Here is a 25,538-nt window from a genome sequence, read left to right as displayed (position 1 = left end):
TAGATATTTATAAAATAATGTCTAAATTACAAGCAATATATATTATCTTTACCCAGAGATGCATTGTTTTCTTTCGTAAGGGCAATAGGACTGTAAATCAAGGGCCGTGTGTGTGTGTGTGTGTGTGTGTGTGTGTGTGTGTGTGTGTGTGTGTGTGTTCTAAATCACGAGCAATAAGGCTCTGAATCTCAGACCATAAACTTTGTGAATCACGACCAATAAGGCTGTTTAACCACGGGCAATACAGTTCAGTACCACACTCACAAAGGCGTGGGTGGTGGTGGTGGGCTTTAAACCACGGGCAAATATGGCCGTAAATCACGTGTCATAATAAGACCCACAGTGTTCTCTATCTGAATGCCACTATGTCTCCCAAACTGCGCCACTATGTGTCATTCCGACCACCAATAGGTCTTCCTGATGGCTAGTTTGTCTTCCTTACTGCCACTGTGTCTTTCTGACTCCAGGAGGGGTGTCTGTGACCGAGAGTGGTCTGTCTTCCACCTTCTCTCCTCCCTCACTCTCTTAATGTCTTTTAGACAAGTTGAGTGTCGTTGATGTTAGAGGCTACATTTCACTGCTACTGGATGCAGCGCAGGCTTGGGCTGGAGGCCTTTAGAACAAAGTCCTGGGTGACACCAGGACTCTTTCACAGGAATTGCTCCTAGGGTGATATATATGTATATATATATATATATATATATATATATATATATATATATATATATATATATATATATATATATATATATATAAATATATATATATATATATATATATATATATATATATATATATATATATATATATATATATATATATATATATATATATATATATATGAAAAAGCGCCGGAAAAAATGAAACACGGTAAGTTCCCAAGTGCACTATCGTTTAATGATCACATCGTCAGCGGAGATACAAGAATGATGATGTGATCATTATACGAAAGTGCACCTGGGAATCTATCGTGTTGCATTTTCCAAAGGTATTTTGGCATATACTAGATCACACGCACCAGTGCGACCTTTTGCAGTATATATATATATATATATATATATATATATATATATATATATATATATATATATATATATATATATATATATATATAAAAGCCAGTATCTTTTTTCTTATAAACCATGTGCTTAGTCTCATATATCATTCTGCTTATTTTCTCTTATCAAAAAAGAATTTTTTTTCCTTTCATTAAATCTCGCACACTCGAAGGGGAGAGAGTGTCTCCCCACCCCCTCCACCCCTTCCATTCTCCCCCAGCCTTCAAGTGGCAGGTGTCAGGTGACTCCCCTAGTAATTAGATGGGGGGGTGGTGGGTGGAGGGGAGGAGTGCATAACCACCCTCCACAGGTCACCCCCATCACCTGGGGGAGTAACTTTGTGGGGGAGAGAAAAGAAATCAGTGACACTGCCGCTCTACCTTGGCTTAGCCTGGTCGCGCCATTAAGGCCACACTACTCCCCTTCCTCCTCCTCCTCCTCCTTGCCTTGGCTAAATATAGCCAGAAGTATAACGCGGTGGCGCATATAATAAACAGCAACCTGAACATACCCAAAGCACATACCTGGATATACCCACGTATCCAGTCTTGATGGCTCGTGGTTACAACCTGAATATACCCAAAGCACATACCTGGATATACCCACGTATCCAGTCTTGATAGCTCGTGGTTACAACCTGAATATACCCAAAGCACATACCTGGATATACCCACGTATTGGTTACAAGTTTGGTCCGGCCAACCTTGCAGATTACCTTGTCAATATTTTTTGGTTCGTCTCATATGCCTTCAATGCCTTTCTGAGGATCAATACACATGCTCGGGGACACAGAAGATTCATACAAGAATAATGCGAGGCTTAAAGCCATGGAGTATCATTGTCTGTGATTACGTTTCTTCGTATTCTTGAGATCAATTGAATTTCCCGATGATTATCAGCATTTCTCAAGTCATACGTAGAGCAGCACGTCGTGTCTACCCTATTTCATTGAGACTGATAATGGCACGAGATTATATTGAGTGTTTAGGATCGTCTTAAAAGTTGAGTCTTATCTTTTTTGATACTATTTTACAGAGGCAGAGGAAAAGGGAGTGTGTTGCGAAGCAGACCACACACACATATCCTGATGTCCACTAGTGAATCCAATTCGAGTTCTTAAATCCTTCGTAAAGCCAGGACTCCCTCTTGATAATTTCTTGTTGGACCAGAGGTGTCATGGGGACGAATCCTCTTTGAAGATTCATTCTCTCTCTCTCTCTCTCTCTCTCTCTCTCTCTCTCTCTCTCTCTCTCTCTCTCTCTCTCTCTCTCTCTCTCTCTCTCTCTCTCTCTCTCTCTCTCTCTCTCTCTCTCCTGATACTTCATGGTGGCGGATCCCTTTTAAAGACTTCTGATTCCACAAGCTTCGTGTTTGCCATTCTCTTTTTTTTTTCTTTTTTTTCTTTTCTTCGGAAGGTCATGATCACCATCATCATCATCACTATCATTCCTCCAACCTCCAGGGTGACGGATCCTGTAAAATGGTCTCCGGTTCCAAAAGTCTGACTGAGTGACAGATCTCTTTTAAGTGGTTTCTAATTCCGAAAGTTTCGCGGGTGACAGATTCTCTCCTCCCCCCCCCCCCCCCCCCCCCCCTTCCACTTATGATCTCGAATTCCCTTTGATGATCTCTCATTTCACAGGATTACCAGAATGATCTCTGCCTCGATCCTGGGCCAAAGCCAACGAGATCAATGCCTCATCCTCTCTCCTAAGTGTTTTTTCCTTACGTGCCCAGAGAGAGAGAGAGAGAGAGAGAGAGAGAGAGAGAGAGAGAGAGAGAGAGAGAGAGAGAGAGAGAGGAGACGGGCGTAAAAAAGAAAAAAAAAGAAGAGGAGTTCGTAGCTCTATGTATTTCAGTTTGCCCTTTTAGCTCCGCAAGCCATAACCGAGCAGTTTCGTGCTTCACCCTGCCATGCCAAAAGGAGAGAAAATGGAGATGCTTCATCAGCTGTTATTTTCATATATGCAAGCCGCTCGCCATCCCTTCTTTTATGATAACCCGCCCCGGGGCCCTGCACAACACCCTGCGTTGGTCGTGGGAATTGTGCATGTAATAACCCGCTTGTTGCATGACCAGTGGAGGAGTAAGGAGGCTTGCTCTCCGGACGTGGAAGACTCGAGATGAATAGCCATGTTGCTCTAACAACTTCAAAAAAGCCTCTGGGGATTATTTTTTTTTTCTTTTGAAGGTATTCACAACCCCAGTTGTGGTTATAGAATGACAGTGCCTGGAACAGTGGATTTTTTTTTTTTTTTTCTTTTGAAGGTATTCACACAACCCCAGCTGTGGTTATAGAATGACTGTGCCTGGAACAGTGGATATTCTTCTTTTCTTTTGAAGGTATTCACAACCCCAGTTGTGGTTATAGAATGACAGTGCCTGGAACAGTGGATATTCTTCTTTTCTTTTGAAGGTATTCACAACCCCAGTTGTGGTTATAGAATGACAGTGCCTGGAACAGTGGATATTCTTCTTTTCTTTTGAAGGTATTCACACAACCCCAGCTGTGGTTATAGAATGACAGTGCCTGGAACAGTGGATATTCTTCTTTTCTTTTGAAGGTATTCACAACCCCAGTTGTGGTTATAGAATGACAGTGCCTGGAACAGTGTTCAAGATTTTTCGATTAGAATTTGCTTTAACGTTGAACGGAAAGTTTGTAGCGCGTACCTGAAATATTTTGAGGATTCCAGCAATCGTTTTTTCTTTTCTCTTTTTCAAGTCTCAGATCAAGGACGTGAGAATGATGTTATTTTGAATAGATTTTAAGATTTAGATTAAAAAAAAACAGATGTTGATTTAATTGTACGATATATTGATAGCAGTATAAGATTATACCTTGATCATTTCACCCTTCAGAAAGATTTAATGGAGACACCTTCGTCTACATGTTCTTGAATTAAGTGAACTGATTGAATACCCTAATCACATACCCTAATTACAGAGCCTTTTATCCATAATTCCTTCGTCTCGTTAACGATTGTAATATAATAAAGATAATTGATATAAACACGAGGCGATTATCATTTTCCAGAAACAGGGGTGTAAATGATTTAGTTTATCACCTTGCATACCACGACGGTTCGACGCTTGGGTCTAAAAGACCTCTGACCTTTGACCTGATCCTTAAGGTCTCAGAATGCAGTCCAGCATTGCAACTCTGGGTCGTCTGGTTGCTGGCCCTTCCTCCTCCCTGAATCATACCTCTCTACATGTCTCTCAGATTCGCTCTTTCATATGCAAATCCTTTCATCACAGTTTGTTCGTTTTATGAACTTGTTAAGTGCCCGGGTCTTGCAGGGTTATCTCGAAACAGAATTTCAATTGAATGACAAACGCCCTGTTGTCTCGTCGAGAGGGGTTTACACTGCATGATAGAGCTGCATAGAAACAAGTATTGTATTTTCATTTTGTTGTATTAAATACGTTTTCTTTTATAAATGTTTTGGTAAGGTAGATTTTTTTGGGGGGGCCACATATAAGATACTATTTTGGCTGTTGTACAGATAGATACTGATTCATACAAACTATATATATATATATATATATATATATATATATATATATATATATATATATATATATATATATATATATATATATATTTGCCGTCGTGCAAGGTACACATAAAAGAATTCTTCAGTCTTGCATTGTAGAAGAATACATTTCTTAACACCAAACCTTTTCCTCACAAGTTCCCTCACGTCCTCACATTTCTCATGTACTATACTGAGACAGTCTTCCCAGCCGCTGCCTCATAAGTCCGCTTCCTCATGTGCTGCTGCAAGACGCAGTTTCTTCAAGGTGGTGTCGTCCTGAGAGATGGTTTGTACATGTCCTGCCTCATGCGGTGCCTCATAAGATGGTTTCCTCATATTGCTTCATTGGATGGTTTCCTCATATGCTGTCGCAAATGATTATGCTGCCATGAGGTGGGTCCTCCCATGAGATACGTCTTATCACCTCATTAGTCCTTCGCTTGTAGTCATTTTCCCCCTCATACATAATTTTAGTAGCAGTTTAAACTATCTTGAGGAAATATCTTCATACCCCTCATGAATTAATCCTGCTCATAATCCTCATACATAATCTTCCTCATGAGCGGAACTCATGTGTATTTTATATTAGAATAAATATTCAACCTCCCATTTTTTTTTTTTTTTGTAACATGTTCACCTCATAATGGGACAAGTATATGATATCCCATTTTTGTAGGAGGCTGTCTGGGAGGGTTTTGTGTGTGTGTGTGTGGGGGGGGGTTAGTTATCTGTTCCCTCTAATTTGTCTCATGATATACTTAAGCTTTTAGGAGACGAGTGTGTCCCTAAAGTGACCCACTTATACTTTTGTGTCTCGATTCGCTCGTTAATAGTTGGTGAGCGTCCCGAGGTAAGTGGGTTAAGCCTTTTTTTTTCCCCACTTTTTGTCTGATTCGACCTTGAGCAGGATGGGACGATAGTTTGAGCTGGATGGGACAATATTTCGAGCTGGATGGGACGATACTTTGAGCTGGATGGGACGATACTTTGAGCAGGATGGGACTATACTTGGAGCAGATTGGGACGATAGTTTGAGCAGGATGGGACGATACTTTGAGCTGGATGGGACGATACTTTGAGCAGGATGGGACGATAGTTTGAGCAGATTGGGACGATACTTTGAGCAGGATGGGACGATACTTGGAGCAGATTGGGACGATACTTTGAGCAGGATGGGACGATACTTGGAGCAGATTGGGACGATACTTTGAACAGGATGGGACTATACTTGGAGCAGATTGGGACTATACTTTGAGCAGGATGGGACGATACTTGGAGCAGATTGGGACGATACTTTGAACAGGATGGGACGATACTTGGAGCAGATTGGGACGATACTTTGAGCAGGATGGGACGATACTTGGAGCAGATTGGGACGATGCTTTGAGCAGGATGGGACGATACTTGGAGCAGATTGGGACGATACTTTGAACAGGATGGGACTATACTTGGAGCAGATTGGGACTATACTTTGAGCAGGATGGGACGATACTTGGAGCAGATTGGGACGATACTTTGAGCAGGATGGGACGATAGTTTGAGCAGGATGAGACGATACCTTGAGCAGGTTGGGACGACACTTTGAACAAGTTGGGAAGATACATGGTAGAAAAGGTGAACATGCCAGAACAGAATGGGAGAGAAGGGAGGGTGTTGAACGGCGAAACAGGTGAACACAGCGGAACAGAATGGAAGAGAAGGGAAAGCTACGAACAGTCAAAAATACCAGAAAAAAAAAGTGGTCAAGGAAAAAGGAAAAGCGTTGAACAGCACAGAGAATGAAAGAGTAGCCAAGGAGATATGAAAGAAGGCGTGAAATCACACAAGCGAGCAGGAGAAAGAATGAAAGAAAAGAACAAAAAGGAGAAGAGAGAGAGAGAGAGAGAGAGAGAGAGAGAGAGAGAGAGAGAGAGAGAGAGAGAGAGAGAGAGAGAGAGAGAGAGAGAGCAGCTTGGCTGTAAGAAATGGCAAAGTCCCTGCCCAGCGCCGACAAAGCGGGTGTTGGTCCGAAAAAAAAAAAGAAAATTAGAAGCGCACGAGGAGGAGCTGCGAGAGTGTGTGTACAGTACGTTGGGAACTCACGCTTGGAAGAGTGGCCGGAGAGGAGGTAGGACTCTCTCTCTCTCTCTCTCTCTCTCTCTCTCTCTCTCTCTCTCTCTCTCTCTCTCTCGTATAAACAGCTAGGCTAGCTATGAGTGTTCCACTGAATATCAGTTTTGGCGGAGAGAGAGATAGAGATAGATAGATAGATAGATAGAGAGAGAGAGAGAGAGAGAGAGAGAGAGAGAGAGAAGAGAGAGAGAGAGAGAGAGAGAGAGAGAGAGAGAGAGAGAGAGAGAGAGAGAGAGAGAGAGAGAGAGAGAGAGAGAGAGAGCACAGTGTTTGTACAGGCGCTGGGTTACTGCTTCTAGGGGGGAAGAGATCATATGATGACTCTGTAGTGAAGATTTTTCTAACGTTGGGGTCCAAATCCATATGTATGAACGTATACTGATATATCGATATGTATGCATGCGTGCATGTATGTATGTATGAATGGGTACTAGGTTTAAGCTGGGGTTTGTATATATTTATTTGTATGAAATGGTTAAGACAAGGTATATATATATATATATATATATATATATATATATATATATATATATATATATATATATATATATATATATATATTCAGTAAGAGACGGGGCAGGGCGAATGTGAAACTCTCCCCCCGTAACGCACACGTAGTAACCACAAAACTTTACAAGTTATTTCCTAAACCACAGCACCGGTCTACTGCAGACTTATAATGCAGTTTCCTGAAGTGAGTCACACGTTCGTGAACCACTCAGCCAAGTTTATGTTGTCAAACCAAAGTTAGGAGAGGAGTGGGCGTTTGGCCATATAGCCAGCAGACAACAGAGGACCTGATGGGAGGGAGTGTATGGGAAAGTCAGATAACAGAAGACCTGATTGTCGATAATAATTTTTATCTATTGAAGTGTGTAAGTTATACCCATGAACTGGATTACTAAGCAGACGAGGCTTTTAGACAGGGTATCATCAGATTAATAACATAATACATCCCATATTAATCACTAAGTTGGCAACATATAGAAATGCCATGTTGATCTCTACTTCTATGACGTATATAGATTCTGTATTGACCATCGGAAGTCCTATGCATATAGATGGGAGTCTTCAGAGCTATAGAATGATAGACGAAACCTTTGAGTGTAATTAGACTCTTGTCATAAAGCTAGTCGAGTGTAATTGATCAGAGATAGATAGAAGGGTGTTAGTTTAGACTCTCGAGAGGCAAAACCGTGGTATACTGGCCCAGTGCTTAAGTAAATTAGGAGGAAAAGAGAATTGACCAGTGCCCACGCGTGTGAAGGTGTGGGGTGAACACTGGGGTGGACGGATTGTGAGGTACATAATGGGGTTAAGGGTTTATGGGGTAGATACTTGGGTAGAGGGTTTGTGGGGGTAAATCCTGGGGTAGAGGGTTTGTTGGGTAAATTCTGGGGTAGAGGGTTTGTGGGGTAAATCTGGGGTATAGGGTTCATGGGGTTACTACTGGGGGTAAAGGATTTGTGAGGTAATTACTTCTGTAGGGGGTTTGTGGGGTCATTACATATGTAGGGTATTTGTGGGGTAATCACTGATGAACATGGTTAATGGCTGGTATCCAAGGCTTGCTGAACCTGGCAAATGGTCTCTCTGGATCCAGCCGTCAAGGTAAAATTCTCCGTTCCCAGATATTTTTTCCGTCCCTTTCGGTCACCCTCCACAGACACCTACCCTACTCCACGCCCTGCCGTCCCCACACACACACACACACTCTCTCTCCCTCCTTTGCCACTCCACAGGGGGAACTCCCTCCATGGTGGACTGTGACCTCCCTCCCCCCACCTCCTCGTTCCCATCGCACCCCTGGTGTAGCCATGACTATGGCCCTCCACCAGCATCCATCCTCCTCTCCCCCTCCACCACCCTCTGCCCTTTCAGACTACGACCTCCCCCCACCCCCCACTCCTCCTCTCCCCCCCACCATCCACCACGTCACATATTGGCACCCTCCCCATCACCTCACCGACACTGCTCTTTTGACCTTAATTCGTCCCTTACGCAATGCTGGTGTCCCTCCTTTAGCCACACCCTAGTGTCTCTCTCTCTCTCTCTCTCTCTCTCTCTCTCTCTCTCTCTCTCTCTCTCTCTCTCTCTCTCTCTCTCTCTCTCTCTCTCTCTCTCTCTCTCTCTCTCTCTCTCTCTCTCTCTCTCTCTCTCAAACCCATACCTACATCACCGCCTCTCAATCACTTGGCTGTGCTCCTGGTCCTTTCTATCTCTGCGTCGAACTGATCACCTCGCTTCTAATGTCCCATATGGGTCAATTTATTAGTGCCCCCGTCCCTCATCACTTCATTAGAAGGTAGGGTGATACGGATCATTTTCGACTGCTTATTGAAGAATACTGCCATCTGCTTTCATTGGTGTGTATGACACTGGAAGTCGGGATGAAAGTCCTTGCCATGTGGAGGTGTTTATGTGATCTCTGGCCTTTATTGTCTCTACAGCTTTTGAGAGAGAGAGAGAGAGAGAGAGAGAGAGAGAGAGAGAGAGAGAGAGAGAGAGAGAGAGAGAGAGAGAGAGAGAGAATTATCTCAAAAGTCAGTAAGAGAATTTCGATGTCATTCCGCAAACATGAAATACCACAAAATTACTGCTTTTATCAGAGAAAGAGAGAGAGAGAGAGAGAGAGAGAGAGAGAGAGAGAGAGAGAGAGAGAGAGAGAGAGAGAGAGAGAGAGAGAGAGTAAAAGAAAGAGAATAAAAGAAACTGGCTGAGTGGTTTCTCGAATTCTAATCTCGAGTTCATGTGTTGGAGTCCCACTCATTCCCCCTACGTGGGAGAGAGGTCGGATCCCGAGTCTTTCCCCCAACTGCTGTAGATAAAGAGATCCCCCATCCCTTATGACTGGAGGAGCATCACAGCATCATCCAGACGCCGCACGTAGTACTGAACCCCACTTCAACACTACTGCACACCTCCTTATGACACTGAACACCCTCCTTCCGTTTATAAAGTCGTCTTTTAAACCTCTCTGTTCAGCTGCTGGCAGCCACCACGTGCTGGGGAAACACGTGTTGTCCCTCCCCTGAGCACACAGCTGCTCATATGAGTAATGGTGGGTGGTGACGTCATATGTCCCTCCCCCCTACATGTTTTTAAAATCCAGTGATGGTGATTAGCAGACTATGGGGCTCGGGTTTTTCGTTCGTCGTTTCCAGCATTTCGTATTCTTGAAATTAAAGTTATTTATGTATCAGTCGACATGACTTCGTTAAAGGTGAATTTTTTTTTTTGCCCTTGTCATGTCCAGTACTGAAGGAGACTCTGTTAGCGTTTGTTTAATATATATATATATATATATATATATATATATATATATATATATATATATATATATATATATATATATATATATATATATATATATATATATATATATATTATAAAGTCTCACTCGTCCGCCAAGGCAGGACGGACCTGACCTCTTGTGTTAACCTTGCGTGACCCGAGATCGTCCGTTACGTCAGAGGTCCACGAAACTGCCGTCGATTTCGTGGAATTAAAATCCCGGGTCTTGGTGCGAGAGTTCCTCGTGCATGTTTATGGTGCCCCGATTTAGCATAGGGCACGTATGACGCAGATTATCTCACTGTATTAACTTTGCTGATGCCTGGACGAGGTCTGACTCCACACATTAGCAGTCTTACCTCCCTCGTAAAGAGATTTTAACTCCACACGAATACAGTTCAACTCCACATTAACACGGTCTAACCCCACTCTAACGCAGTCTTATTCCACATTAACACGGTCTAGCCCCACTTTTAAACACGGTCTAACTCCTTGTTATCAATCTGATCCCACTCTTACACAGCGCAACGCCACACTGTGGAAGATGATCGCGTTCAGTGATGGTGGGAAAGACCATGGAGAGGTTACAGTTGTGTTGTGGCAGGGGTTCATACTGTGTTTCTTGTACAGGTAACGAGATAAAGTTCACGATATGCCAGTGATGAATTACTCCGTCTTGCCTGTGGCGAGGGGCAGGGAGACCTGGTAATCTGTGACCCCAGGGGGAGAGACCTGACGGTTTGCGACGTAGGGTGACCTGGTCATCTGTGACTCAGGGGGGACCTGACAGTTTGTGACCTAGGGTGACCTGTTAGTTTGCGACGTAGGGTGTCCTGGTCATCTGTGACTCAGGGAGGTACCTGACAGTTTGTGACCTAGGGTGACCTGTTAGTTTGCGACGTAGGGTGACCTGGTCATCTGTGACTCAGGGAGGACCTGACAGCTTGTGACCCAGGGTTACCTGTTAGTTTGCGACGTAGGGTGACCTGGTAATGGGTGACTCATGTGGACCTGATAGTTTGTGAGCCAGGGGAGACCTGATATTCTACGACACATGGGGACCTGATGGTTTGTAAGCCATGGGGACTTGATATTCCTTTGACCCAGGGAGACCTGATGACTCTTGACCTAGGATGACCTGGTAGTCTAACCCAGGGAGGGACTCCTGGCCCCTTTCCCCCTTCCCCTCTGCCGCCCCTGGGCCAACTATCCCAGAAGATGAGTGGCAGCGAGGACGCCCCGCTATCCGTATCCCGCTCAGACCCTGCGGGATATAGAACGCTGAACCTCCTCTCCCAACTCTAAAAGTTCCAGAATAAGGGGAGCTCCTCTCATGCATCTCCCCTCGGTTCTCCCCATGGATAGGGGATAGATCTCTCCCCCAGGCAGCCATCCTGCCCGCGGTGGCTCCCATATCGTCCCAAAACGGGGTTGTAAGTCCTCCCATACCACACACATGCACATCCTAGAGACCCTACAGGATTTCGGGGGGAGGGGGGGGGGAAGCCCCATATCATTCACCCCCCCCTCTCCCTCACCCCCATCCATATACTCAGTGGATGAGGAGGTGGAACCACTTGTTATCCCTTTATATGGGTTCCCCCCTGCTCTCCTCCCCCACCTTCTCCCCCCTAATAAATCCCACCCCTATAATTCTAATGTGGGGGGATTATCTTCTCCCCTTCATCACATACCCCTCACCACCACCACAGTTCCCGGATCTTTCAATTCAGACTTTGGGTCCACACTTCAATTCCCATCTTTAATCTCCACATTCAATTTCTATTTTTTTTTTTTATTTCCACTCTCAGTTCCCAACTTTAATCCCAGTTTTCTGACCTGACTTTTTGTGAAGCCAACAGGAATTTTAAGGTGAGATTAGAGTGGGTGAGACTAAGAGAGTAACAGGAAAAAATTATTGAGAGAGAGAGAGAGAGAGAGAGAGAGAGAGAGAGAGAGAGAGAGAGAGAGAGAGAGAGTGTAACTGTATTTTAGAGACTACAGCGAGATAGTGCTGTGAGGCAGGGCTAGCGCGCAGCGATCACCGCAGGAAAATCTAGTTACGAAGACCATTTCGTTTGAGTTTACGTGTTGTCAAGTGTTCTGTGTGAGAATGAGAGATTGTCTGTATGAGGACCGTGAAAGTCTGGAGCCCACGTGTGGAGGAGGCAGAAAATAAAAAAGACAGCAACCTAAGCCATAGGAGTGACTCTCGACAGCCACTGAAGTGCTGCCGACGTCGTGGGGCCTACATTTAAATGGTCATGACTATCTGTGGAGGTCATTGGTTCTTCGGGTCCTGGTGTCACGTTGTTTCTTCATGATCGAGAGGCTGATCGTGGTGTCCTTCCAGTATAACGTTACTCACACCCTGTCTCTCACTGTTGACGAATATGACGTTCTCAAGTGATGATCTAACGAAGTGCCTGTTCACCATCTGCTCCGCAGGAAGGAGGCGTCTGGGTGCAGAAGTATAGCTTTGACTGTTGTGCCATTATGGGTGGTATTGGTCGAGCTCTGTGTCTACAGCTCTTGGCGTCTGTGTCTGAGGTTGTTGAGGTCTGTGTCTACAGTTCCTGGCGTCTGTGTCTAGAGTTATTGAAGTCTGTGTCTAAGTGCTTCTTTGTTTCAACCCCTTCATGGTTGTTGGGTACACCCGTTCTCAACCAGCATCTGTCAAAGTCGTTCTGAGTTCTGGAGGTCTTAGAGCTCTCCCTCCCCCCTTCCTGCCTGAGGTGAGCGAACTCACATACACTCACTTTGTAGTGGTCAAGGGTATTCAGTAGCCTTATTCAGGCACCCACCAACGCCTGGAAGCTTTCTGTCGAATGAGTTCGAAAAGGATGCCGTCTCTTCACCATTGATGTGAACATCAAGGAAGGGGATTCTGTTCTCAAAGCTTATTTCGTATGTGAACTTGTGTGTGTATATATATATATATATATATATATATATATATATATATATATATATATATATATATATATATATGATCATGTTTTGGCAATTTTTCATATTAAAGTCATTTAAGACAATTTACTGCCACGTTTCTCTGCTGATCGAGAAATTTTGATTAATTAGAGATCATCAACATAAAAAAAAATAAGATTAATTATTAAAGGCTAGTGACTAGGCAATTTTATTTTCATAACATTTTTCCTTTTACTTTTTTGACGCGTCGCATTTTCCATACTGGATATTTCTAGCTTAATGTCACCTTAAAATTGATTAGTAAGTCTTGCATTAATTAGATGATTACAGTGAGATTAGACTGGGCGACTGTCGGTGTAGTTTCAAACATAACTATCGACAAGTGAGAAAAGTAAAGTACAAAGTAACATAAACAGTATAAAAGGAAGTAAAGTAAAACAAGGAGAAGGGAATAAAGAAGACCAGAACATAGATGGGGAGAAGTAAAAGGAAAGGAATGCAAAAGAACAAGGACAAGTGAAAAAAAGTAGCATAAAAGTATCCTTAAAGTAGAAGTAAGTTAACGGAAAGCATATACTCAACAGAGATAGTTTGAACACAGCTGGGCCAAACTAATTCCATACATTAATGATTTAATTATACAAAATGTACATCTCATTAACTTCAAAAGTCACATCAGGCGAGAGAGTTAAAACTGTTCAGCAGTCATTATCTCGTCAGGTAAGTAGAAAATTGATAATTAGACTACCAATTGTTTCTGTATCCAAGGATGCCCTCTGGCTGTGCTCAATATTATTTCATCATTAGACAAGAGCTTTAGCAATTATTGATGTTATGATCAAACTGGTTTAATATATATATATATATATATATATATATATATATATATATATATATATATATATATATATATATATATATATATATATATTTCTGGGGATAGGGGAGAAAGAATACTTCCCACGTATTCCCTGCGTGTCGTAGAAGGCGGCTAAAAGGGAAGGAGGCGAGGGGCTGGAAATCCTCCCCTCTCGTTTTCAGTTTTCCAAAAGAAGGAACAGAGGAGGGGGGCCAAGTGAGGATATTCCCTCGAAGACTCAGTCTTCTGTTCTTAACGCTACCTCGCTAGCGCGGGAAATGGCGAACAGTATGAAGACTATATATATATATATATATATATATATATATATATATATATATATATATATATATATATATATATATATATTATAGAACTGAAACTTAAACCACGTATTCAAAAAAGACAGTTTTTATTAAAACGTCTCAGTAAAAGATTAAGAAAAAAAAAATTAAAGTTTACGAGGAAAAGGGAAAAAAAGTAACTTCTAGCATCAGGAGAAAAAAAATTAATAGAATTTGTCAGGAGAATAGTTTTGCAAAACTATTAAACTCAGGAATGTAAAGTCTCTCTCTCTCTCTCTCTCTCTCTCTCTCTCTCTCTCTCTCTCTCTCTCTCTCTCTCTCTCTCTCTCCTCTTGGAACATTTGGTATGTATAACTTCCGCGACGGAAAAGATTAGGCACCTCCCAGTTTGTTTGTTTTTTTCTTTACTTAAAGCCAGTTTATCGGTGTTAAACGTGCGACTAGTGGTAGTGTCCTCCCGCTATGAACATTCCCTTTAGAAGGCGAAAGTGTAGGATTATCGCGTATCTGATGGATCATGTTTACATTCTTGGCGGATGGGGACGTACGCGTTGGTTTGAAACGGAGGCGCTGATTGGTCGGCCGTAAAAGCCGGGGGTGGGTCTGGATTGGCTACTGATGTCAAGGTACTTTTGATTGGGTTTGGTAACCCGCCTCGGTAACTGGAGGGTAGTGTGATTGCGGTTTCCTTTGGCTGATGGAAGTGTAAGTGTTTGTTACTTGTGGGTTAAGTGTAGCGGTCTGTTACTTGTGGTATAAGCGCACCGTTGACTGGTTGGTATTATAAGCGCAGCGTTTAGCATAAACCTTGTGATGTGAGAATAGCGTTCATTGCCCTGTGGTATAAATGCAGCCTTGAATTAATTACGGTACAAGCGTTTGCGTTTTTCAGTCGACGTACCGTCGCGTTCTAGGGTCGTAACGGAGGGTTCTAGGGTCGTGCCGTCGTGTTCTAGGGTCATGTCGTCGCGTTCTAGGGTCGTACCGTCGTGTTCTAGGGTCGTGCCGTCGCGTTCTTGGGTCGTACCGTCGTGTTCTAGGGTCGTACCGTCGTGTTCTAGGGTCGTACCGTCGTGTTCTTGGGTCGTACCGTCGTGTTCTAGGGTCGTACCGTCGTGTTCTTGGGTCGTACCGTCGTGTTCTAGGGTCGTGCCGTCGCGTTCTAGGGTCGTACCATCGTATTCTAGGGTCGTACCGTCGCGTTCTAGGGTCGTACCGTCGCATTTGAGGGTCGTGCCGTCGCGTTCTTAGCCCGCAACGTTGTCGTGCTCAGTGGTCGCGCGCCGTCATGCTCCAACGTCTAGCTGTCGTAATCGAAGGTCGTCGTAATCTCCCCTCCCCCCCGCCTCCCCCATCACGTTCAAAGGGGGGTGTCGTTTACGACCGTATCGGAAGAGCTGGGCAAAGTTCGATAGCGGGATGTTATTAAAGATGTATCTCATTCCCGATCAATTATTCAAATTCAGATATGCGGGAGGGGGGGGGGGGGGGAATTACCATAGGAATCAAGTGCGCGCGCGCGCCCGCGTCCGCCGTACTCTCTGGCGAAATTGGAACGCATTGTGTGAACGATCCAAACCTCTCTCTCTCTCTCTCTCTCTCTCTCTCTCTCTCTCTCTCTCTCTCTCTCTCTCTCTCTCTCTCTCTCTCTCTCTCTCTCTCAAATTGTTATTTGCGATCGGGTGATCCCTCACCCCCCCCCCCCCAAAAAAAAAGTGGTTCATAGGACGCTTGGAAGCGGTCCTCGCGCAGCCGGAGCCGCGCAGTGCATGCTGCTGACGTCACGCCTGATTGTTCGTGTACTTGATGCGACGAAAGCGAAAAAGGTGAGCGCACGGTAGGCCTCAGAGCGTGTGTCCGCGCTGCCCAGTACCATCCCATTTCCTCACGACAATGATGGGTGTTCTTGATAGATGGGATACTAATAGATAGTCCCATATGACATATTAGTTGTGGGGGAAAGGGGAGAGGTCGGGGGATGGTGGCAGAGTGATCAGTTTGACCTGTGAAAAATGCCGATCTGGAGCTAAGCCAGCGGGAGGCTGCTGATAAAGGAAGAGAGAAAAGTCTTACGTAAAAATGAGGGGTGTGGATAGGGGTGAGGGGTGGGTTAGGGGGTCAACAGCAGTGGTGCCAAATAGAGTTGTGGTGGGGGGGGGAAGTAGTGATGATGAACCCCACCCTTTCCCTCTTCCCCCCTGTCAAATGGTGGGTTCTGAGGTGGGAGGACAGATGGAAAAGGGGGCCATAAACGTGGTGGTATGACGGAATGGCCCTGGGAGGGTTAAAGAAGGGGGAGGAGGAGAGGAATAGCTAGAGAGAGAGAGAGAGAGAGAGAGAGAGAGAGAGAGAGAGAGAGAGAGAGAGAGAGAGAGAGAGGCTGTGGGAGAACATACCTTTACCGTCATATAGGCAGGCAAAACCCCAGCCAGCCACTGCCGTTGGCCGGTGTTTGCAAAGTAAGCGCGCGCGGAAGAGCCATTCGCACAAAGTCTTCAAGAAGAAATGTTTAGCTTTTGTGAACTTCCAGTTGGCCTCACGACCAGTTCAACACAAGGAGTCGAGTAGCATTTAAAGATATCAGCTCATAGCAGGCATGAAGAAGCTTATGAGAATGGCTTCCCAATAGCATAAAAGATGTCATTAAAGATATCAGTACATAGCAGGCGTGAAGAAATGCTTATGAGAAAGGCTTCCCAATAGCATAAAAGAGGGGGTCATATAGCGGCCACTGAAGAAACTTATGGAAACTCTGCCCCAGCGGCATTAAACGATTTAAGTCAGCAGGCAAGGCAGGGGCCATTATAAAACCGGTGCCCCAGGAATATCTTTTGCTTGGAGAATTTGGCAGAATAGCGATTAATGAGTGAAAAAAAAGAAAACACACACACACACACACACACACACACACACACACACGGGGAAGAGGCTGCTGTGGTATCAAAAATAATGGTCTGTTTCTATTTCTTAGAGAGAGAGAGAGAGAGAGAGAGAGAGAGAGAGAGAGAGAGAGAGAGAGAGAGAGAGAGAGAGAGAGAGAGACTTGGCTACCGCCATTTGTGTGTAGACAGTCATGTCCTGATTTACACAACCTGTAAATGGTTTCTATTATTAAAATGTAAATGAGTTTCCCGTGTAGGGGTGACTTGGTACCATCTTCTCTACTGCTCATATGGAGTCTCTCATTGCCAAGCTGCTACCCACATGGATGCGAACATTCACAAGCCAATACCATCCATCCGACTGGAATGTGTCTGTTCTGAAAGCAATTCACCAAGAGGCTGCCACATCAGGGTTTCTTTCACACCGCCAGTAAAATCCCTTTACAAGTGTACCATCGGCATTGCCCCTCGATGATGCTGTGCTTGTAGGTAACCAACACATCCGCCCCCCCAACCCGCACCCCTACACCGAAACCCCGCCCCCCCACACCGAACACGTCCCCCCCCCAACTTCTCACCTCCATATCCCCCTAACCACTACCACTCCCCCCCCCCCCCGACCAAACCACGTCATAACTCTTACTTTACTTTTATTTTTTGCTTTCATCTCAGCCGTGTCTCCTGGTGAGGGTGACTCAGGACCCTCTAGTGATAAAATACAATTGCCTGCTCCTCATAAGAACATGGTGTTCAAACGTCGGAAGCAAAGACTTTGGACAAGAGAGAAAGATGTATGGATAATTAAGAAGCCATAGCATAAAGAGTCAGACCCGGAGCAGAGTGAAGAAGGTACATTCTCAGGGTTGGTAGAGAAGCCCTTTGGGATCCTCATGTACCTGAAATCCAGAAGGAATCTTTCGGAAGAATCATTGGCGAGAAATAAGGAAGAGGAAAGTGTGCTCTGCTATCCATTACAACTGAACCTTGTCAAAAAGTATAAACAAAGAGAGGACTCGAGTTTGCCGGAGTGTGAAGGTATATTTAAAGTGAGTGAGCCAACGTACGACACTTACAACAGTCAGTTCAAGATAAGATGCAGGAATGAGAAATGCAGGGCTAAGAATGCTTGTTTCCTCCGCAAGCAAGGGTAGGATTGCCCTCGCTGCACTGAATGTAACAGCACTGCTCACTAGTTGTACCACCCGAAGGAATTCAGAGTAGAACTGGGTAGCGACGATGATTTCAGCTTGAGCGATGAGGAGGAGGAAGGAGGTGGCGAGCAAGATGAATTGCCGAAGGAGAAGATAAAGGCTGACGTGAGTAAAACTTCAGAATATAGGCAGCCAGAAGAGAGGAAGTCTGACAAGCGTATGCGTATGGATGATGATAGGCAGCCAGAAGAGAGGAAGTCTGACAAGCGTAAGTATGTGGATGATGATAGGCAGCCTGAAAGAAAGTCTGACAAGCGTATGCGTATGGATGATGATAGGGAGCCAGAAGAGAGGAAGTCTGACAAGCGTATGCGTATGGATGATGATAGGCAGCCAGAAGAGAGGAAGTCTGACAAGCGTAAGTATGTGGATGATGATAGGCAGCCTGAAAGAAAGTCTGACAAGCGTATGCGTATGGATGATGATAGGCAGCCAGAAGAGAGGAAGTCTGACAAGCGTAAGTATGTGGATGATGATAGGCAGCTTGAAAGAAAGTCTGACAAGCGTATGCGTATGGATGATGATAGGGAGCCAGAAAAGAGAATGTCTGACAAGCGTAAGTATGTGGATGATGATAGGCAGCCTGAAAGAAAGTCTGACAAGCGTATGCGTATGGATGATGATAGGCAGCCAGAAGAGAGGAAGTCTGACAAGCGTAAGTATGTGGATGATGATAGGCAGCCTGAAAGAAAGTCTGACAAGCGTATGCGTAGGGATGATGATAGGGAGCCAGAAGAGAGGAAGTCTGACAAGCGTATGCGTAGGGATGATGATAGGCAGCCAGAAGAGAGGAAGTCTGACAAGCGTAAGTATGTGGATGATGATAGGCAGCCTGAAAGAAAGTCTGACAAGCGTATGCGTAGGGATGATGATAGGGAGCCAGAAGAGAGGAAGTCTGAAAAGCGTATGCGTATGGATGATGATAGGCAGCCTGAAAGAAAGTCTGACAAGCGTATGCGTAGGGATGATGACAGGGAGCCAGAAAAGAGAATGTCTGACAAGCGTAAGTATGTGGATGATGATAGGCAGCCTGAAAGAAAGTCTGACAAGCGTATGCGTATGGATGATGACAGGCAGCTAGAAGAGAGGAAGCCTGACAAGCGTATGCGTAGGGATAATGATAGGCAGCCAGAAGAGAGGAAGTCTGACAAGCGTAAGTATGTGGATGATGATAGGCAGCCTGAAAGAAAGTCTGACAAGCGTATGCGTATGGATGATGATAGGCAGCTAGAAGAGAGGAAGCCTGACAAGCGTAGATGTCAGGAAGATGGCTTGCCTAGAGTGAATAAGTCTGACTATCAGGGAGACAGGTCACCAGAACAGTCTGAGGGAGACAGTCCACCAGATCAGTCTGAGGGAGATAGGTCACCAGATCAGTCTGAGGGAGACAGTCCACCAGATCAGTCTGAGGGAGACAGGTCACCAGAACAGTATGAGGGAGACGGTTCACCAGATCAGTCTGAGGGAGACGGTTCACCAGATCAGTCTGAGGGAGACGGTTCAACAGATCAGTCTGAGGGAGACAGGTCACCAGATCAGTCTGAGGGAGACAGTCCACCAGATCAGTCTGAGGGAGATAGGTCACCAGATCAGTCTGAGGGAGACAGTCCACCAGATCAGTCTGAGGGAGACAGTCCACCAGATCAGTCTGAGGGAGACAGTCCACCAGAACAGTCTGAGGGAGACAGGTCACCAGATCAGTCTGAGGGAGACAGGTCACCAGATCAGTCTGAGGGAGACAGTACACCAGATCAGTCTGAGGAAGACAGGTCACCAGATCAGTCTGAGGGAGACAGGTCACCAGATCAGTCTGAGGGAGACAGGTCACCAGATCAGTCTGAGGGAGACAGTCCACCAGATCAGTCTGAGGGAGACAGGTCACCAGATCAGTCTGAGGGAGACAGTCCACCAGAACAGTCTGAGGGAGACAGGTCACCAGATCAGTCTGAGGGAGACGGTTCACCAGATCAGTCTGAGGGAGACAGTCCACCAGATCAGTCTGAGGGAGACAGTCCACCAGATCAGTCTGAGGGAGACAGGTCACCAGATCAGTCTGAGGGAGACGGTTCACCAGATCAGTCTGAGGGAGACAGGTCACCAGATCAGTCTGAGGGAGACAGTCCACCAGATCAGTCTGAGGGAGACAGTCCACCAGATCAGTCTGAGGGAGACAGGTCACCAGATCAGTCTGAGGGAGACAGTCACCAGATCAGTCTGAGGGAGACAGGTCACCAGAACAGTCTGAGGGAGACAGTCCACCATATCAGTCTGAGGGAGACAGGTCACCAGATCAGTCTGAGGGAGACAGTCCACCAGATCAGTCTGAGGGAGACAGGTCACCAGATCAGTCTGAGGGAGACAGTCCACCAGATCAGTCTGAGGGAGACAGTCCACCAGATCAGTCTGAGGGAGACAGGTCACCAGATCAGTCTTTTGAACGTACTTCTGACTATCAGGGAGACAGTCCACCAGAACAGTATGAGGGAGACAGGTCACCAGAACAGTGGTCTTCTGAGCGTAATTCTGACTATCAGGGAGACTACGTTTCACCAGACGGGGCTTCAGAGAGTAATTCCCGGGAAGCAAGTGATCAACCTAGTTATTTGAGTGAGGAGGATGATGATAGGGATTTACAAGGATGGTCGTCTCCTGGATAGGGGTCCGGTAATGATTACTCAGACGCCGAAACGTCAGGCTGATCGAAATGATCATGAGACGTGATTCTTGGCCAAGGGTCTCTCTTGCAGACCCTGTGCTACGAAACTGACCCTGCGGACGACAATGAGCCCGGCGACGAGGAATTATTACCCCCCCATGTTTGATGATCTTATTACTTGTTGTTATAATGTTTCTTCACTACACCTTTATTTTCTTAAAACCATCATCATCACTATATAGTTATCACTACACCACAACCACTACACCACTGTGTTCACTACAGACTCATTTTGATTGCCCTTATTTTCGTGTTCATCTTCACTACACCTTCATCTTCACTACACCTTCATCTTCACTACACCTTCGTCTTCACTATCCACTTATCTTTACCATATGCTTATATTCACTACATTTTATCTTTACAATATCTTGGTCTTGGTTCATTACCAGATTTCTTTTTATATATTTTATCATTTCATCATGTAAAAGCTTTTTTCATATTTTTTAAATATAATTTGTCCTGATTCTCACTTCCTGTTTTACTCTATTGTTCTCTTTTATTTCCATTGTATTTTATTTTTTTTTTTTTTTATCTCCAGTCACTCTTGGCAAGGCCCATTGACTGGACACTTCCTCTCAACCCGGTGAATATCACACAGGATACATTCACCGTTGCGTTTGTTTCTCGTTCTGTCTGACGCTTCATTTTCTAAGAGTACGGAAACTGAGCCAAGACACACCCACGTCTGTGAGAAAATGAAATCAGCAGACGCGCCAAAGTCTACGGACAACAGATGCTAGTTTTCAGTGTGTCGGGGTGTCTTGTCTGCGAGGTTCACACTGACCGTCGGCATTTGTATTCCCCAGGTATCTTAGTTGTCCTCTCCTAGTAAGGTAATATATCCTTCTGATCTAGACGTCATATTATTCCACCATGTCATACTTCAGGCTCCAAAGGTCGAATTATATTGCCTCACTCGGTCACGGCGCCTCTTTGTAGTACAGTTTCTGAGACAGAGTGGAAGCTTTTCTTAGCGAACCCGACTCAGAGAGAGCAACTTGTAGTGTACCAGTCTTTTAGCAAAACCCGCCCTCAGCTGGGATTCGTTTAGGGCAATTTATAGTCTGGCACTTGTGAGAGGTTCGCAACATCCCCTTTTGAACCCTACCCACTGACAAGAGTGCTGTGAGATTTCATTGAACCCGAATCATGAACCGAATCTTGTCAGACTCCTACCATCACCTGCTCGTCTATATTTCATGACTGTTGGAAGCTGAGTAACCAAGCAGAAACGAATGAGATCACTAGGTGCAGTACTACTTGCTCCTCCGCCCCCCTCCCCAACACACACACACACACACACACACACACACACACACACACACACACACAGAATTACCCTCATCCGGAATGAGGGCCAAATCCATTGACATGACCTTTGTACCTCCCCACAGATCACGAGGTGCGGTTCCTCCTGCCGCCCACCCAACGCACCAGGTACCAGACCAAGGTGTTCCAGCAATCCGTCACCATCTTAATCAAACTACAGGTGAGGACCTTCCCCGCCTCCTTCTCTCATGATAGTTATTACGGCCGCCCTTCACCAGGTGAGTGGCTCAGCCCAGCGGCAATGTTCAGCCACATGGTGTCTTCGTCTCTTGGACTGCCCATCACTTCTAGTTTTCACTCACCTGTTCTCTTCTATCAGTTTATTATCCCTTCGTTTGTTGCTTTCATCAGTGGGATTCGATCAACAGAGAGGAACTTGACGTATATTGTACAATTTCCTGAACTTTTTTCAGTGTTATCTGTATGCGCTTTATCTTAAGCATTTTCCCTTCGTCCCTCGTGTGTGTGTGTGTGTGTGTGTGTGTGTGTGTGTGAAAATTACTGCATTTGCTGATATTAATTGTTGTTGTTATTATCATTATTATCATTATTATTATTATTATTATTATTATTATTATTATTATTATTATTATTATTATTATTATTGATAATGATATTATTATTGTCTCTTTGGTTCTACATTCTTCTGAAGAAGACGTTGTAATTGATGTGTTTCCTCATTTTCTCTCAGTTCTCCTGTCGCAGCATTAGGCCCTTGTCTTCCATCTAGATTTGAGGAGGTCGTCCGTCCTCACCTGTCGAGGGGCGCCGCCCCGTCTCCTGCCTCCTATTTATCTCAGATGATTCTTCAGGGTCTCCTTCTTCAAGGATGCGACCACTGCCATGTCCTCTCCCGCTCCTTCCTTCCATATTCTTCCTCTCTCTCTCTCTCTCTCTCTCTCTCTCTCTCTCTCTCTCTCTCTCTCTCTCTCTCTCTCTCTCTCTCTCTCTCTCTCTCTCTCGGCCCGAATCCTTATGTGCTCCTCACTTTGCACATGTCCTTGCGCCGTTTCTGTGCCATGTCCAAGCGTCCGTTGTTCCGCCGTATGTCCTTCCTTTTTCCCAGTCTCGTATCCCCCCCATCTCCCGCCGGCATATCTTGGCTGACTGCTCCACGTCTCGCAGTTATTCTTTCCCTATGTAATGTGATAGAATCTTTGCATATCTTTTTTTCTTTTTTGCGGATGGTAACATGCAGTTTTACTTCTTTTTTTTTTTATCACGGTGAATTTCAAGCACATTTTGTTTCTTCATTCACCAAAAAATATAGTATACATTATGTTCGCAGTGCAAATTATGCAGTTTCTCCTTTTTTTTCCACGGTAGAATTATGCCAGAGTTCCCCCCCCCCCCCCTCTTTCGTGACAATGGAATTCCTGCAGAGGTTTGTATTTATTTTTCATAATAGAAACAGGCATTGCCATTTGACATCATGGCCTAGTTACAAAAAACATCAGGGTTTGATCGTATGACATCAGATTTCGAAAGCCGACCTGAGTAGTTTTTAAACCTTTTTAGAAAGAGACAAAAGGAGTTCACACGAACACCAAACCAATCCAAAAAAAATGGGACATATCGTTTGTACACCAGGATCAGACAGTGGGCCCCCCTAAGTAGGCGACAGCGAACTCAGATAAGGAACCAAACTTCTGTCTCTTAGATTCAGTCGGTACTGATACTTCATACAAGGAAAGGTGGAGGATTCTTCCATCTAGGAACTTGCAAAACGGAGATTATCCCTTTTCATATCAGGTTCAAAATGGGGGTTTTTCCCCAGCTATACTTTTCATCAGGTTCCAAAAAAGAGAATCAAACCGTGTGATAGGTTCAAAAAAAGGGAATCAAAGCTTGTGATACCAGGTTCCAAAAAAGGGAATCAAACCTTGCGATACCAGGTTCCAAAAAAGGGAATCAAACCTTGCGATACCAGCTTCCGAAAAAGGGAATCAAACCTTGCGATACCAGGTTCCGAAAAAGGGAATCAAACCTTGTGATACCAGGTTCCAAAATATAAACGGAAGCCTCACTACAGTTATAATGTTCAGACAGGGATCCAAGCCAGGTTATGCAAAGTTCGGATAGATAAATCTGCTGGATCTGATCACTTACGTCTCTCTCAGAGAGAAGATCCAAGTGTCCCCCTTCGTCAGGTTCCAAAAGGGGTCTTCATATCATAACTATCAGGTCCATGGGAAACATACTGGTTTTGGATATTCATATCAGTTGGGGCTGTGGGCTAGGTTATGGTAGCACCAGGAAAGGGATGGGGAGGGGGAGGGACTTTGACAGATCTTACAACTCAGCTTCAGAATGCTGACTTGGGGGGAGGGAGGCACTTTCACCCCCGACGGAAGGCAGTTGGGAGTTGACTGAATTAGATTACGAGAAGGGTTGTTGTTTATTCTATAAGGCCGGGCTCAGAGGGAGGATCGAATTAAGAGCTAAGTAGACAGACGCAGCCTGTGACGTAAGGCACACAAGGAGACAGTAGAGGCGGTAGAGTGATGACGAAGAGAGGGAGTGGGAGATAGGGTAGGATGAAGAGGAGGGAGGAAAGCGATCAATAACCCGAGCGTTGGTGAAGACAGACTGCAGAGTTGAATGACGGTGAGAACTTTGCCTGGACGGGGAAGACTGTGCCTGGGCAGTGTTGGAGGAGAGGGTGTGATGGAGGAGGGAAGGAAGTGCTTGGGGGAGGAGAGGGAGTGGTGGAGGACGGGAGGGAGTGCTGGAGGAGGAGAGGGATTGGTGAAGGAGGAGAGGGAGTGTTAAAGGAAGAGAGGGAGTGCTAGAAGAGGAGAGGGAGTGTTGGAGGAAGAGAGGAAGTGCTGGAGGACGGAAGAAAGGGTTGGAAGAAGAGAGGAAGTTATGGAGGAAGAGAGGGAGTGTTAGAGGAGGAAAGGGAGTATGAATGAAGAGGATGGGGAGAGTGTTGAAGATAAAAAGGGACTGGGGGTTAGGGAGAAGGAACTAGGGAGATTATTGATGATGGAAAGAGAAATGATGACATATGTGAGGCTGTGATGGAGAGAGAGCCGGATGGGGGAGGGGGGGGGTGATGAAGAGCTCAGCTGTGACTGTGAGGGTAACAGGAGACTCGCGATAGGACTGGTGGCTGGTATGGGAAGACAAGGGAAAACGAAGGGCAGAATTACCCTCATCCGGAGGGAGGGCCGACTGACTGAAGAGAGAGAGAGAGAGAGAGAGAGAGAGAGAGAGAGAGAGAGAGAGAGAGAGAGAGAGAGAGAGAGAGAGAGAGAGAGAGAGCAATTGAGTGAATAAAGGTGTAGATTCAA

General features: G+C 45.1%; 1 protein-coding gene across 3 annotated transcripts in view; it reads left to right on the top strand.

The window, feature by feature from the left end:
• Window positions 1-25,538, top strand: part of LOC139757212 (uncharacterized) — a 292,609-nt gene that overhangs the window by 191,973 nt on the left and 75,098 nt on the right. For all 3 annotated transcript variants that reach the window (XM_071677378.1, XM_071677379.1, XM_071677377.1), the window contains exon 2: window positions 22,308-22,402. In XM_071677378.1, coding sequence (XP_071533479.1) covers window positions 22,308-22,402 — 95 coding nt within the window. The remainder of the gene's footprint in view (window positions 1-22,307; window positions 22,403-25,538) is intronic.

Source organism: Panulirus ornatus, chromosome 25 (genome assembly GCF_036320965.1).
Source record: "Panulirus ornatus isolate Po-2019 chromosome 25, ASM3632096v1, whole genome shotgun sequence".
In the NCBI taxonomy this organism is placed as follows: domain Eukaryota; kingdom Metazoa; phylum Arthropoda; class Malacostraca; order Decapoda; family Palinuridae; genus Panulirus; species Panulirus ornatus.
The sequence above is the reverse complement of the archived record's forward strand: the minus strand, read 5'-3'. Positions and strand labels throughout refer to the sequence as shown.